Here is a 15,563-nt window from a genome sequence, read left to right on the forward strand (position 1 = left end):
CCATTTTGAGCATTACTTTAATTTCTTCTAGAATCATACTCCAATTCATGCTTAAATTCCATGTGTCTAAGTGCTGTCTTTGATTTTTCTAACCAAAAAAGAGCCGTCATCTCAAACTAGAAACCTTATAACAAGAACAAAGATAATTTGGGAAAAATGACATAGTTCCATTATGGGCTAAAGAATTTTAGATGTTTTTAAATTTCTGGCTTTGGACTTTCATTTTAAATATTTTTTCCATTATTATTATATGTTTCTAAGTGTTTCTAAGACTATTTAATGAATTGTTTAGTTTCAAAAAGATTATTTAGTTTTGATTAGTGATTATTGACTATAGAGATTATTATTTTGCAACAAAGTTAAACCCCCGAGTCATTGCAATCATTTAGTATATGAATCTTAATACAATTTGGTGGTGGTTTATCCTCTTAATGTTTCTTATGATTGTTTAGTTATATTTTGCTATTGTTTTAATATCATTTGGTATCATAGTATAAACTCATGATTAATAGTTAAACAATTGAATTGTAGTCATGATAGATAAGATCATGGCAATCACGGTTGCACTCTTATAGAAGAGTTGTCACCAACAAGATCTACGAGATGTGGAGATTGACAATCTAAGAAGGTAAATTCAATATCTTTAAAGACCACTTTAGTTAGTAAAAATATAACATTGATAATGTTGAAAATGCAATGAAAAACCTTAATCCTTTAGTGGGTGTCAATTGGCGAATTGGGGGATTAGGTAGAGGAACCAACCATATTCTCGTGATATTGACATGAATATTAAAATCTAGAGTTTGATGATAAAACCCATCCTCATTAATTTATTGATTGGTTCAATACAATTAAATGGGTTTTCAAAATAAAAGAGTTTTTGGAGAACCTAAAGGCAAAAAATGCGTCAATTTGGTGGCATCATGTTAAGAAACAATGGTTTTGGGAAGGGAAACAGAAGATTGTTATAATTGGGAGAAGATGAAGAATTTATTATGTTTAAAGTTTCTTCTCAAACACTATAAGCATAAAATTTTTATTAAATATCACAATATTAAACAAAATGTTTGTCAGTAGAGGAGTTTACTATTAATCAATTTGATCGATTGAAAATGAGATGTGATGTGGCCGAAGAGGATGAACAAACAATTGCTAAATGCATTATTGGTCTTCAAAATGAAATTTAAGATTTTGTACAATTGTAAAAATGTTGGACTTATGATGATGTTTGTCGGCTTGGCATGATATGAAGGAGGAAAGGTACTTAGGTAGAAGTAGTGGTGGTTCTTGGATTTTTAGACCTTTTTTCAAGGAAGGAGTCTTTGGGAGAGTGAGAGGTTCTACGCCATTCAAAACAACATATTCTTTTACACTGAAAAGACTCTTCATGGTATTTAACAAATCAATAAAATAATTTGGATGAACCTTACCATCAAACTTTGTATTCTCAATCTCCATGCCAATGTCTTGAGAATACAGTTGGTTTCTCTGTCTATCCCTCAAATTTTATACTTGTTGATTGGTAATTGCAAAAAGATTAGTATATTCTCCCTCCTCTTCAATGGTTTTGCTGTCATATTTCTCCTCAACGATGTCTAAAATATATATTCTTATCTTAAGAGTGACCTCATTTTGATTTGTAAAATTTAGAACGCTCCTTCTTAACTTGTGGATCATCCATTCCACTATTCCTCCGTCACAGACAATCACCATCAAGTTTGTTATACAAAACTTTTTATTTCTTTTCACTATTCTCGCCGTTTCATCAAATATTTTTTCCTTTCGCTATGCATTAATTTTGTACTATTAAAATTATAACTGATATATTTCGTAGTACTGACAAGGAAATCTTTATACATCACTTTCAAAACAGGAAAACACGTAAAAAATACTTGTAATATATACTGAATTTGACTATTGTCAATATATTTTGCCTTTATATTATTTCCTTTCTTATTAGAATTCTTGGCTTCGCCATTGATTTTTTTTATTGTATGTTATTCTGATTACATTATGTTGGTGCATTTGTCATTTCTTGTAATCTGCGGGTTGACTAATATTCCCACGAAGTTTAAAGAGGAAAAATTCTCTACGTTGCCCTTTAATTCAACCCATTTAATTAGTGTCTCAACTATGAAATTTACTTTGTTCTTGTCCGGTACATAGAATAGGACTCTACCACAATAACACATTTGAAATTATAATTTTTTAATGATGCAAAGTTCCACATAAATGCTCTTTCCTTCTATATAAAGAGTTCAGTGGCAAAGCATCATGTGCCATCCACCATTTCTCTCTTTTCTTACTCTTTCGAGGTCTATTTCGCAGTACATGCAAATTTGCCTCGAATTTTGGCGATGGAAATGGAGCCTACAAGCCTTGAAAAAGCAGGGTTTTGTGCTGGTGCTTGGCTGCTTTTGAAAGGCTTGCCAGAGAAATTGAAGCACAAGGTGGCTGAACTTGCTAGCAAGGCAATAAAGCTGGGGAAAGATGACCCAAGAAGAGTAGTCCATTCACTTAAAGTGGGACTTGCACTCAACGTTGTCTCCTTGCTTTACTACTTACGCCCACTATATAATGATTTTGGTGTCTCTGCAACATGGGCTATAATGACTGTGGTTTTTGTATTTGAATACTCTGTGGGTAAGTTTGTAGATTTTTTCATATTTCGTTTATATATATAACCATAACAAACCCAATTAAGAATTTTGAATTAAATGAATTGACTGTTCTTTTTGACACATAATTTTCAGGAGCCACTCTTGGAAAAGGTCTGAACAGGGGATTTGCAACATTCATTGGTGGGGCACTAAGCGTTGGAGCTCATCAAATAGCTTGTTTATCTGGAGAAAAAGCCGAGCCTATAATGCTTGGCCTCTTTGTCTTCCTGCAAGGTACTTAAACTTCAAATATATAAACCTAAAGAATAACTACGACTTCTAATGGCTTCTTTTTCTTCAGCCGCAGCATCAACCTTTTTACGGTTCTTCCCCAAGATCAAGGCAAGATATGACTATGCGCTGCTGATATTTATATTGACATTCTCGATGATATCTGTATCGGGCTTTCGAGATGATGAAATAATAGACTTAGCGCGCAGGAGGCTGTTAACCATCCTGATAGGTGGCTTTGTCTGTGTCATCATCTGCATTTTAATTTGCCCCGTGTGGGCTGGCCAAGACCTCCACAATCTCATTGCTACCAACATTGACAAACTTGGAAATTTCCTGGAAGGTATATCTTACTTGACACCCTACAAACATTGTAAATAAAGTGAATTACATTTTTACACCAAAAGTTTAGATTTAAAACACTTTTTCACCCCTAAAAAATAAGATTTTAAATATTTAAATTAATAAAAACCCTCTTATTTCTCTTTTCTTTTACTTTCACAATTTTTTTCTCTATTCTTATAGACAAAAATGTCTTTGTTGTATAATTATACATCAGAGAGTATACTATAATTTAAAAAAAAAAAAAATTTCAGGGGGCTATTACAAATTTGAAAAAAGTTTGGCAATTTTTTGAAAATTTTTTATATATCAGTTTATCCCTAATAACTTTAAAAATGATAATTACACCCTTAAAGAATTGAACATAATATAATAAAAAAATTTAAGAGTTAAATTATTATTTTTAAAATGTTTAAATCCGCTAAAAAATATTTTTTTCAATTAATAAATAATAAAACTATTATTTTACTTTTTTATTATCAGTTTTTTTTTTTTAGAAGATTTTCAGTTCGGAGTCAAAAAATATTTTTTTTTTTTGAAGATTTTGAGTTCGGAGTCAAAAAATGTTATTTCCATCCACTAATGGTGAACAAGTGTGGACCTAATCTTGGAACAAAAAAATGTTATTTACTCTTATATAATCATTCGCTTTTATATTAAAAATATATCGAAGTAAAGGACTACACCTTGAACCGCACTTGGAAAGATGGCGGCATTGACACAAAGGAAAATTATATCACTTTATATGGCTGAGATTAGAGAGCAACATGTTCCAATTGTTTTCTACTTTTTGTGTCCATCGAAACTTAAAGCAAGCTGCTTTCTCAGGATTTGGAAATGAATACTTTAATAAGGAAGGAGAGACTGAAGATGACAAGTCATTTTTGCAGCAATATAAAAGTGTTCTCACTTCAAAAAGTACTGAAGAATCCCTAGTAAGTAAAATGCATTCTTCCTGTGTCTTTCTATAGTAGTCTAAAGAATCCATTTTTCTTATTATTGGCAGACTAATTCTGCAAAATGGGAACCGGGACATGGCCAGTTTCAGTTTCGCCATCCATGGAATCTGTACCTCAAAATCGGAACTCTCACCCGCCAGTGTGCCTACCGAATTGATGCTCTAAATGGCTACCTCAACGCCGAAATTCAAGTACTATTTTAACTTCTGTCTCTCACAAAACATACATGGATTTCACATTCTTAACTAGTCCTTGTCAAACTTTAATTTTGATAGATTGGAACCACCCATAACATATAGAATAGCGAATTATGAATTTAATCTAAACACAAAATCGAAATCACAGAGATAAAAAAAACTTGTGTGAAGCATGCATATTAATCCATCATGTCTTTGTTAATAATCTGAAAATTGTAGGCATGTAATGATCAATTTTTTGAAACCTCCCCTATAAGAGTTTTCAATGTAAAAAATTATAATAATATTGTTTTGGAGAAATGATCTAATCAATTTATAAAAAATTGTTGAACTCTCTCGTCTCTAACAATCCAAAAGTTTAAGAGTGTATTAAATTAATCTTTATCTATCACTGTAAAGTAGTATTGTCTATTAAATTATCCTATTTTATTAAACAGTCACAAAATTTTCTAAGAGTCCTGTCGTCCTGTTGGTTTATTGCAGACATCATCAGAAATGAGATATAAGATTGAAGAAGTATACAGAGAAATGAGCTTGGAATCTGGCAAGGCGCTAAAGGAATTGGCATTGGCCATCAAAACAATGAGTCAACCCTCCGCAGCTACTAAAACCCACATCGAAAACTCGAAGTCTGCGGCCAAAAGCCTAAATTCTTTATTCAAGTCGAATATATGGGGCGACACCGACCTCCAAGCAGCGGTGCCCGTGGCCGCTGTGGCTTCATTACTAATTGACGTGGTTGCCTGCACAGAAAAAATAGCTCAGTCTGTTTATGAGCTAGCATCAATGGCCAACTTTAAAAGTATTGAGGTTACTTTGTCACCGGAAAAATCACAGATACGACAACAAGACAATGCAAAATCTCTGGCAAAGGTTGATGATTGTCCTTATGTTTGCGTTACTGTTAACGAGCCGACTCCAGCGATTTCAGGAAATGGGTATCCCTCTCTAACGATGCCTACTAGAATTTCGGAGTCGTAGACATATAATTACTTCAAAAAAAAAAAACAACAATAATGTGATTATATCTGAACTTAGATATTTTAAAGTTTGGATTGTTAAATAATATTTATGATTTGATTCTTGAATTATAGATGATTTGTCTATTGCATTTTATACATATTTTTTTTCAATTGACTGTTAGTCTATAATCAAGTGTAATCCATTTATTTCATTTTCATAGATTTAGGAACAACTTGGCTTTCCCCGTGAACCAATTAAGTAAATTCATGGGCAACCAGGAAAGGAACATTGGACTAGACTCTTAAGTGGATACTAAGATCAATGGAATCAAAAAGGTAGGAATAGTTTATATGAGTACAGCACATGTCTAACCACTATAAGGATAGTCTGTCCAAGTCTGTATATATTTTATAATAAAACTATGAGTATTTATTTTAAAGTACACAAATAGATATATCATATAATTGGATAATTTTGAATTAATGACAAGAATATCTAATCATATGGTAATTCACCATTTATATATCTAATTATATAAAAACAAAAAAATTTGTGTATATAACATTATTCTATATTATGTTGTTGAGAAAGAAAGTGGGGTATATAATAAGTAGGCTCAAGAACTAGGCTTAAATTCTGTCTATTTACTGTAAAGTTCAAATGTAAAAGGCATTCGTCATGTTTTATAAAGAATCGATGCTAACCATCCATCAGTTGGATATATTATTTGCTATATTCTCTTATCACTAATTACTATAATTATACTATATTGAAGATTTATAGCACATATAAATTTACTTTGAAACCAATGGCCCCGATCAGTTTTCATTAAAACTTCGTCTTTCAAAAGGAATAAACCAGGTATATCCAAAGTTCATATGCTTATTTGCGCTGATATCTTGGGAAGAAGCAAATTAAAAGTATCAACAAGGTTCAGACAGCCAAACTAGAGATTTAAATTTACTCCGTGCAGGATCTTAGTGGCAGTGGGCAGGTACATATTCATGACCATCAATATAGGGAATTAATTTTTGATTGTTTGGAGTTAAAAGTCTTGGACACAATCATAATTCGAATACGATCCGATGATATAAACGGTTAGATTTAATTATATCTCCTCTTATATATTCTGATCAGTAAATCAATCCCGCTCAAATTTCTGATAGCATCCAATTAATTCTATGGTGAGTCTCTTTTTTAGGTCACTTGCTTTAAGGCCTAAACCAAAGCCGACTTGCACTTTTTCACTAATGCTACAGGTTTACATCTTCTTTAAAGTTCTCTCATCAATTTGTACAGGAAGTCTCAACAGGTGATGATTACGTCGGACTATGAACAGAGAGCAGTCGAAAATGTTTTCAAGCTACTCCTTCTAGCTCAATGTGTCAGTCACAATCAGTACTTGTAGAGAGAATTTAAGGCTGAAACAAGTGGTTTAGTCGATCTGATCTCTCTTTTTACGAACAAATGTACAACTTTTCTGTGCTATAAGTGGGTTCAGATTTCACACCCACCACACAAAATGAACAACATCAAGTCTTCAACAGAAAGAAAAAGCATGTCAAAGGAAAACACAAAGGTGGGATTTGAGTTGTTTTCCACTAGAATTTTTGGCCATTTGCCAATAGAGAAAGAAATATAACTTGTGTGCTATAAAGGATGGAGAACATGCAGAGATTTTTGAATGATTTGTTAGTGCTAATATCTCTTTAATACATCACTACTCTTATCACAGTTCTACCTACAGATTTAGCTTTTGACTTCATATGCTTTATTTTCTGCACTTGAACCTTGTACTTTTTCCTTCTTTCAAAAATGCATTATTAGTGGAATTTGATTGTGTGTTTGAATAAACAAGAAAGTTTGAAGTTAGTTTTAGAACTCTTTACTTTACAACAAGAAAGTCCTAAGAAATGTAAAAGACAGTCATATGAAGGAAAACACTAAGAACCTAATTCAAAGAAACTGGAAATTCTTTCATTTTGAAACTAATATCAACATTTAACTAATAAAACACGCAACGGACAAAAAATCCTCTTTTCTCAAGACAAAACAACATACTCTCCCTCTAATTGCACAAACAAATAATCAATTTTACATCCTTCAGTTAATCATCAACCAGAAATTGTTTGAACTACTTCTTGAAATCCTTAAACTACTCAATTATAAGAACCAGAACAAGTCCCTTGAATCATTATTCTTAACGGATACCTCTTGTTTATCGTCTGCAATCAATGCTAGTTTTTCCATGATGCGCAAGTTATTCCTCAACATCTCAAACTTGGGAGCTGACAAGGATTTAGTTAACACATCAACAGTCTAATTCTCAGTAGAGACATTTTGGATAGACAATCACCATGATCAATGAAGTAGTAATTATGTCAATATTGTGTGATTTTTTTTCAGGAGATGTGAGAAAAAAGTCATTGTTGTGAAATCTATCACATAAGACTAAGTTGAAATGTCATTACTTTGTAATTTGTGGCGTAAGGTTAAGTTAAAGATGCTATTATGGTGTGACATGTAGCATAAAATTAACGAAACATGCTATTATTGTGAGATATACTATTGTGTAATTTGTAGCACAAGTTTATAAGCCATGTTATCTTTGTCTTAGGAACCTAAATGTGAAAGTATGCAAGTTGTCAGCATGATAACACTTGTGAGATATATTCATTCACATGCTCAATATGAGGGCATATGTAAACTAGTATCAATCTAACGATTCATGTATTTTGTATGCATAGAAAGAAGGATTACGCAAGTTTATTTCTTCGGTGGCCAGTGAATGTCTCATGCACACTTTCGTAGTAAGAAATACCTTCAAATAATTTTAGATGTTCATAATAGTTGTGTACATGAAAAAGAGACTGAGAGTTGATTTCCTCGTATAGGAAGGGTTTCTACACATTTGTAACCTACTTTGACTGACAAAAGTAAAGTAAATGAAGTGAAACATTGAGATAAAAAAAAATAGTCATGCTTTCACAAGCAATGAAGTATAAGTTGTAAAGTATTTGTTATCATGGGAAGGAATAAGGGAGGAATTTTGATGACTTTAGTTGTGTATAAAAATATAGGAGTTAATATATTAAGGAACAGTAAAAAAATTAAAATCATGAGTTGTGTTCAAATTAGGGTACCATGTCATTGTTTTGAAGTGAGAGATGAGTGAGAAAGCATGCATTCTCAAATTTTTAATTAATTATTTATTTATTAACTAACATCTTGCACCCCATAATTTTATAGAATTTTCATTAGCCTAAAATGTAATTCAAAAATTATAATTTAATCCTTATCTACATTAACAAGGGCAAAAACTGCAAATCATCCCTTCAACAACATCCCCTTACCTATAATAAATATTTTTTTACTTCAATATTTGACAAAATTTCAAGAACAATAACGAGTGATGTTAACAAGTTATTCATAAATGAATGATCTATAGAATCACCCATATAAACAAATAAAAACTTCTAGACCATTTTTCTAAAAACACATTAATCTACCACAATTCAATTCAACGAAATTATAATATATGTATATATTTGATAACATTTTTTATCTGTGAGATAGAGTCGGTGAGACTGGGACTACAGACAAAATACCGACAGATCATGTACGAGAATAAAATTATATTTAATTTAGTGGGTAGGAGTAAAAACCTCTAAAAATATGATTTATTTAATTAATTATCCTTGGTTTAAATCTACGGGAACCACCGTATCTTGATTCTAGACCGAACCTTAGTGTCAAAACAATCAAGTGTACCCGACAATTTTACTATGAGAATCTAGGGGATCCACCGCATTTAGATTCTAGATCCAACGGTAGTGTCGACACAATTAGTTCCCCCTCAAACATAGCTACCCTTTACTGGAAGGCGCTCAGTCTTGTGGGCGTAACGTTACCAGCAAATTTTCTGGTTATTTGCAGTACCATTACTGTGGGTGACATCCGTTACCCCTGAAATCTACCCCAACAATGGCTGCCTCAGCTAATTGCATAGATGTATTTTGGCACGATGGAATGATGAGCCACGACACTGGAAAAGGCGTATTCGACACTGGAATGGACCCTGGTTTTCTTGACGTTTTAGAAAAACACCCGGAGAACTCGGACAGAGTCAAGAACATGTTGTCTATTCTCCAAAGAGGACCCATATCTCCTTTCATCTCTTGGCACTCTGGACGACCTGCTCTCTCCTCTGAATTGCTTTCTTTTCACACCCAGGGTTCCTCTTTTGCTCAATTTTCAATGTTTTTTTTTTTAAATGGGATTTACGAAGTGTAATTAATTGGCCCTGAGTAATTGTCTTGTTTTTGAAGGCTATATTAAACCATCAATAACAAATTGAAGGGTCATGTTTAATTTCTTTAGGAAAAAGTTGCAAATTTGTGATACTTTAATGGGGTAGGAATTAACAATTGGAAGCATTTCCCCGTTTTTTCAACTTCTACATTATTCTTTGTGAAAATTTATTCCTATACAATGAAGGATGATGTACTATGGTGTAACTGTCCTTTTTTTTTTTTTTCAGAATACATAGATGAACTAATTGAGGCAGATAAAGCTGGTGGGAAGGCGGTCTGTACTGGAACTTTCCTGAACCCTGGCTCATGGGATGCTGCCCTTCTTGCTGCAGGTACTACGTTATCAGCAATGAAGCATATCCTTGATGGGCATGGAAAAATTGCTTATGCATTGGTGAGGCCTCCCGGCCATCATGCTCAGCCTACTCAAGCTGATGGATACTGCTTTCTCAATAATGCTGGTTTAGCAGTACAGTTGGCTTTAGATTCTGGGTGTGCAAAAGTGGTTGTTATAGACATTGATGTTCATTATGGAAATGGGACGGCTGAGGGGTTTTATCAATCTAATGAAGTTCTTACAATCTCCCTTCATATGAATCATGGCTCTTGGGGTCCTTCTCATCCACAGAATGGATCTATTGATGAGCTTGGTGAAGGTGAAGGGTTTGGCTATAATTTAAATATACCTCTACCGAATGGGACAGGGGACAGGGGATATGCATATGCCATGACCGAGTTAGTTGTCCCAGCTATTCAGAAGTTTGAGCCTGATATGCTAGTTTTGGTTGTTGGCCAGGATTCAAGTGCTGTAAGTTCTTTGTTCATCATATAAACTTTTGACTTTATTATTATTATTTTATTTCTAGTTTATTATTGTAGATCTATCCCTTGAAATGACTTGAAGAATGATACATGGAGGTCAATAATGACAAACTTTTGAAAGGGAATCTGAAATAATAAAGCAGCAGCATGTCACAAAAGAAAAAAAAAAGATTTTTTATAACATACTGGGGAGTATTGAAGAACTGCCAAACTTACTAAATTACATTTGCATAGCCTCCTTGTTTGTTAATGAAATGGCTGCGATGCACCCAAACAAAATCTTTTTTCTACCTGTTTATCCATAAAATTTGCAAGAGTCGTGATTGAAAATCGGAGTTTTCCTCTGTCTTTTTCCTTCTTTATTTATTTGTTTTTTTTTTCTCTATCTTTGAAAGCTGAATGGAATGCAAGTGTTAAATATCATTAGATAAGTGCGATTAACAATCAAAGGAGACTAAGTGTTGGGTTTTCATGAATAGATGGTTTTTGAATATTACAATCTAGGTAGAATTGAAGCCATGTACACATATTGTAATTTAACCATGCTCTGGTACTTGCCGGATGTTCTCCGGTTTATATGCAATTCATTTAAATTTGCATAAAAACATATCTGTCTCATTGAATAAATGTGTGATGGCAATAATTGTAATAATTTCAATACGGGATATCTGAAGTAATTGTGCTCAGGTAAGTTAGACCTAAGTATTATGCAACAATTTAACAAAATATTGACATATATAATTAAACATATATTTATTTACTAATGCATTCAATAATTGTTTAATTAATGCATCCAGACAGGCTGGGCATCAAATTTGTTATAACATCTGTTAATAGAAATGCTTAGAAGTATATGATAGAGTTCCATATGAATAATGAATGCGTCTATGCGAAATTTCTATTTAAAATAATTCAATGAATTCTTTGAATTCTATGATCTGATGTTGCAAATGTTTAATTATGATCCATGCTCAAATTAGTCATTCTTTCAGAAGGGAGAATTGTCATTATTTAATATTCCAAACAAATAAAGTCTTCCAGTTAAAATTTGTTACTTTTAAGGCCTTTCAAGAAATCAGCATAGCTAAGTGATTATAAATTAATGATAAAGAATTAGGTTTGGTATTAAACTAAAAATTTATTTTTTCTCCCCCGAAAAGCTGAGAAACAAATAATACTCTACTGCAAATGCTGTGGAATAGCTTTCATTTAACAATAAAAAATATATATATATAACCCCTTAATATATCTTATAATCTACTTGAAATGTCTTAATATGATTACTAGCTGGAAAATATAATCCAAGAAATGCAATTAGCTTTCCTTTTGATAGATACTATACATCTTGTTATATATTGATTACAAATGTACCTTTAGTGTTGATCAAAGTTGTAATTTCTTAAAGAGTAATGCTCCTTTTGCTGTAGTTTGATCCAAATGGAAGGCAATGCTTGACAATGGATGGTTATAGAGAGATTGGAAAGATAGTTCATAACCTAGCAACTAGGCACAGTGGTGGTCGGCTCCTTATTGTGCAAGAAGGTGGATATCATGTTACTTACTCAGCCTATTGTCTTCATGCAACACTTGAAGGTGTGCTTGACCTTCCACTTCCTCTGTTGCCTGATCCCATTGCATATTACCCTGAGGATGAAGCTTTTTCTGTAAAAGTTATCGAATCCATTAAACAGTACCAAAAAGATGTCATACCATTTTTGAAGGGAACTTGATTGGAGGAAATTTCTGCAGCTCATTGGAAGTTTGTAATTTTCTATTGATGAATAGGTTAATACTTCTTACAATAGACAATTGATTTAAAATTGATAGGGAATGTTACTTTACTGCTTTGTTTTCTTGTTTTTGCGGAAGTTGCTAGAAAAGCTTATTTATGGAAGTTGATGTTGGACAAATTTGCTAAGAGATCTTGAATCATAAATTCTTGTAGAAATCTTACTTTATTTTCTTTTCTGACTGAGTTACCTTTAGGAATCTTATTTTATTTAGTTTACTGTTGTTAGTAAGATTACTGCCATACACAGAAATCATTTTTCTTTTTATGATTTGTTTTCCACATGCATTTGGGGCTTTGAGATTAGTATTGAGGAGGGTGTTGCAGATGAAAAAAACAGGCCTTTAGTCTTTTTTCTCTTATATTTTAAAAAAAAATGGTGGATTTTTACACATAACATTTTATAATATTGGTTCTACAACAATTCAAGTTAGAATCTTGCCAGAGCTTTAAAAGGTTCAAACAGTCAAATATATAAGACCAGTTGACATGGCAATATTTCTTTAATGCTTCTGTTTTCAAGTTGTAGGTATGGTTCTTTGTAAAATTCTTGGCATTCTTCACCTTGTATATTTATGCAATATTATTCCCATGCTAGTGATACTGCCACTTATCAACTGAAAGACACTACTGGAAAGGCAATAATATTTTAGATAATGATCTATACATCAAGCTAAATTTGTGTCAAAAAGTTCAATCATTTTGTTAATATGATCTTTTGAGTTGTGACAGAAAATTACCTGAAATCGTCCAATTAGATACTTGGTATAGGTTCAACTGAAAGTAGTTACATTCATCATCACATATACTTAATATATGATAGGAATTGATATATATGACTTTAAAAACCAAGCAACCTTGTAGGTGTTAGGTTATCTGTTGATCTAAATGAGCACAGAAGTTCATGTCATTCTTGTTCAAAGAGTTTTTACAAATGGTTTTTGTTGTTAGGTTCTAAGGAGAAAACTTTAAACTGGTATTATTAATCCTATGGTTTGTTTAGGGCTATAGGATATCTTCATCATCTCAATTAAGAAATTTTTGGATAGTTGCAACCCACTTTAGCCTGTTTCCACCAGGATGGAAGATGGTTATAGAAGCTTTCTCTTTCTGCATTTGGAGCAGTGTGAAGTAGTGATTGAAAGTTCTAAATTTAGGTACCAATTACTGGAAAGATGATCAACTGTTCATATCTCATTCCTGGAATTGTGCCATTCCTTAAAAGGTTAGCATTATTGTTCATTCTTGTAATAATGATGTATTACTAAGTCTAGTATGGTCCTTTGAGAAAGGTATATTTTGACATGGTCAAAAGATAGGACAGAGAAAAAGGTGCATGCTTGTATGCTTTTGATAATGTTTAAGGGTTTATATTTTCTTCATTTCATCTTTTTCCATCAGTTTGCATTATTTATTGTTATGATAGTTAATGGATGATGTAGAGGCCGATGCTTGAATGATTTCTTCTTTTCACCAGCCATCAGAAATTAGAATGTCAGTCAATATGCAATCTCCTAACAAATTCTCTCTGTTTACTGCAATGAAGGTTATTCATGTATGAATGTTCAACATAAAAGTTTAGATTCTTTGTTGCTAATAAAAATGCCTGTCATGCGGAAGTAGAACACATTAAGTTCAGACTTCTTAGTAATTAACACTATTATGTTGTGCACTTATTTTAAGTACATACCTCATTTTGTGTTTCCGGGGTATTATTATGGCTTCTTTTAGCTGGAATTGCCTTGCATGTGCTGTAAAGTTGTGAAAAATAATGAATTGAACTTTATTTTCTTGCTCAAAATCATGGCATATGTAATATCCAGCTTGCAGGAAAAGTGCAGCCAGTGACAATGTTTCTGTCAAAGCAGACTGAGGATTTGAGGGAAGAAAGTATAGGATTATGCTAAATTCAGTATAACAAAGTGTCACTTGGGTGCAGCCAGTTGTCGATTCTTTTCCCGTATCATTTGACATGTGTTCGACATTGGCTTTAGAAGCACATCATGTAGTTTCTTGAGAATGTGATTAGGAATAATTGCATAATTTTCTTGAGGTTGTTATGTGATTGTGTTGGTGAAGAAGGCATAAAATTCAGTTAAGACTGTCCCAATTTTAATTAGTATTTAATGAAGTTAATGGTGGAATAGTTAGTTAGTTCACTGTTAGTGGTTCCAGAATACTGAAGGCAGATGCCCACAAATCTCGGGTGTCATTATCCTCCGTAAAATTGAAGCAGTAGACACTTTTCTGCAGATGGTCCTCAACTGTGCAGATAAATTAAAAGGTTTTGTTGTAAAAAAATCAATGCTGTCATAATGTTGCAGCCAAAAGGGGGTGCATTGATTGGCCCTCTTCATGCTCTTGTGCTTTTCAAAATGGACCTCCTTCAGCCTTAAGCCATTTGAACTTGTCTGAAGAGATGTTGAGCTTAGATGGATACCCGGTCTGATCTAGATTCAGCTTAATTAATTCTTGAACCCAAATTCTATTCTTTGGGACTTGTCATGCAAACTATTCTAAGATATAAGATTAGATTCAAATCGAATCAAACCCAAATAAGGTGAAGCTTGTTTTTAGGTGAACTCGACTCATTTTTGGTTTGAGTTCACTGAGTATGTAGAAACATCACTTCACATTTGCCTTGCTTCATGGTTTAAGAGTTTATGATCAATTCGCACCTGATTTGGATTCGTGTGGACAGGTTGGACTTAGCTCAAGTTTGCACGAGATGTTCGGCTTGACTCCTATAAATGACGTTGTTTCTTTTAATTTTTTTTAATAATGCGAGTCGTGCTCGACTCGTGAGTCGAACATGGTTTTTGTTCGAATTCGTTTTCTTTACTATTCCTCAACTTGTATTTAGGTCCGTGTTTGATTTTCTCATGTTCGCATTTGAGTTTGTTTGAGCAAAACTTATTTTAAATTTGCATAAACTCATTTCAAACTTAGCCTAACCGAGAGACAATGGGTGGCAAATGTTGTGTGCTAAAATTTTATAAATACTATTATAAACCTCAAAAGTTGATTAGGATTTTGTTGGAAATATATATTCATCCACTAAGTCGAATTGAACATTTGTTTAAACAAAAAGGGAGCCAAATGTTTCCTTCGGCATCAATTTTTAACTGCAAACGCCTCCTATGCATTTCCCACGATCAAGCAAGCTTATTGGTATAAGCAAGTAAGACTATTTAAGAAAGGTACTCATAGGAGACAAATTGTGTACAATTAAAAATTCCAGGGATATAAAAAACAATAAGTTATACAGGAGGCACTTATCACTTATT

The 15,563-nt window shown here is 32.9% G+C and overlaps 2 protein-coding genes across 2 annotated transcripts; both read left to right on the forward strand.

Moving 5' to 3' along the window:
- The first annotated feature begins 2,357 nt into the window (after nucleotides 1–2,357).
- Nucleotides 2,358–5,370, forward strand: LOC123226306 (aluminum-activated malate transporter 2-like). The gene is made up of 6 exons (XM_044650821.1): nucleotides 2,358–2,643; nucleotides 2,754–2,894; nucleotides 2,962–3,234; nucleotides 4,062–4,168; nucleotides 4,240–4,383; nucleotides 4,873–5,370. The coding sequence occupies exons 1-6, from the start codon at nucleotides 2,358–2,360 to the stop codon at nucleotides 5,368–5,370; spliced, it is 1,449 nt and encodes a 482-aa protein (XP_044506756.1).
- A 3,713-nt stretch (nucleotides 5,371–9,083) lies between these two features.
- On the forward strand, nucleotides 9,084–12,445 carry LOC123225533 (histone deacetylase 8-like). The gene is made up of 3 exons (XM_044649534.1): nucleotides 9,084–9,586; nucleotides 9,893–10,473; nucleotides 11,915–12,445. The coding sequence occupies exons 1-3, from the start codon at nucleotides 9,337–9,339 to the stop codon at nucleotides 12,215–12,217; spliced, it is 1,134 nt and encodes a 377-aa protein (XP_044505469.1). The 5' UTR covers nucleotides 9,084–9,336; the 3' UTR covers nucleotides 12,218–12,445.
- Nucleotides 12,446–15,563: the final 3,118 nt, after the last annotated feature.

The sequence above is a fragment of the Mangifera indica genome, chromosome 9 (genome assembly GCF_011075055.1).
Source record: "Mangifera indica cultivar Alphonso chromosome 9, CATAS_Mindica_2.1, whole genome shotgun sequence".
Taxonomy (NCBI): Eukaryota; Viridiplantae; Streptophyta; class Magnoliopsida; order Sapindales; family Anacardiaceae; genus Mangifera; species Mangifera indica.

Coding starts and splice junctions, on each gene's coding strand:
- LOC123226306 (XM_044650821.1), top strand. CDS start 2,358: ATGGAAATGGAGCCTACAAGCCTTGAAAAAGCAGGGTTTTGTGCTGGT. Junction 2,895..2,961: donor CCTCTTTGTCTTCCTGCAAG/GTACTTAAACTT, acceptor CTTTTTCTTCAG/CCGCAGCATCAACCTTTTTA. Junction 4,384..4,872: donor ACCTCAACGCCGAAATTCAA/GTACTATTTTAA, acceptor GGTTTATTGCAG/ACATCATCAGAAATGAGATA.
- LOC123225533 (XM_044649534.1), top strand. CDS start 9,337: ATGGCTGCCTCAGCTAATTGCATAGATGTATTTTGGCACGATGGAATG. Junction 9,587..9,892: donor GCTTTCTTTTCACACCCAGG/GTTCCTCTTTTG, acceptor TTTTTTTTTCAG/AATACATAGATGAACTAATT. Junction 10,474..11,914: donor TTGGCCAGGATTCAAGTGCT/GTAAGTTCTTTG, acceptor CTTTTGCTGTAG/TTTGATCCAAATGGAAGGCA.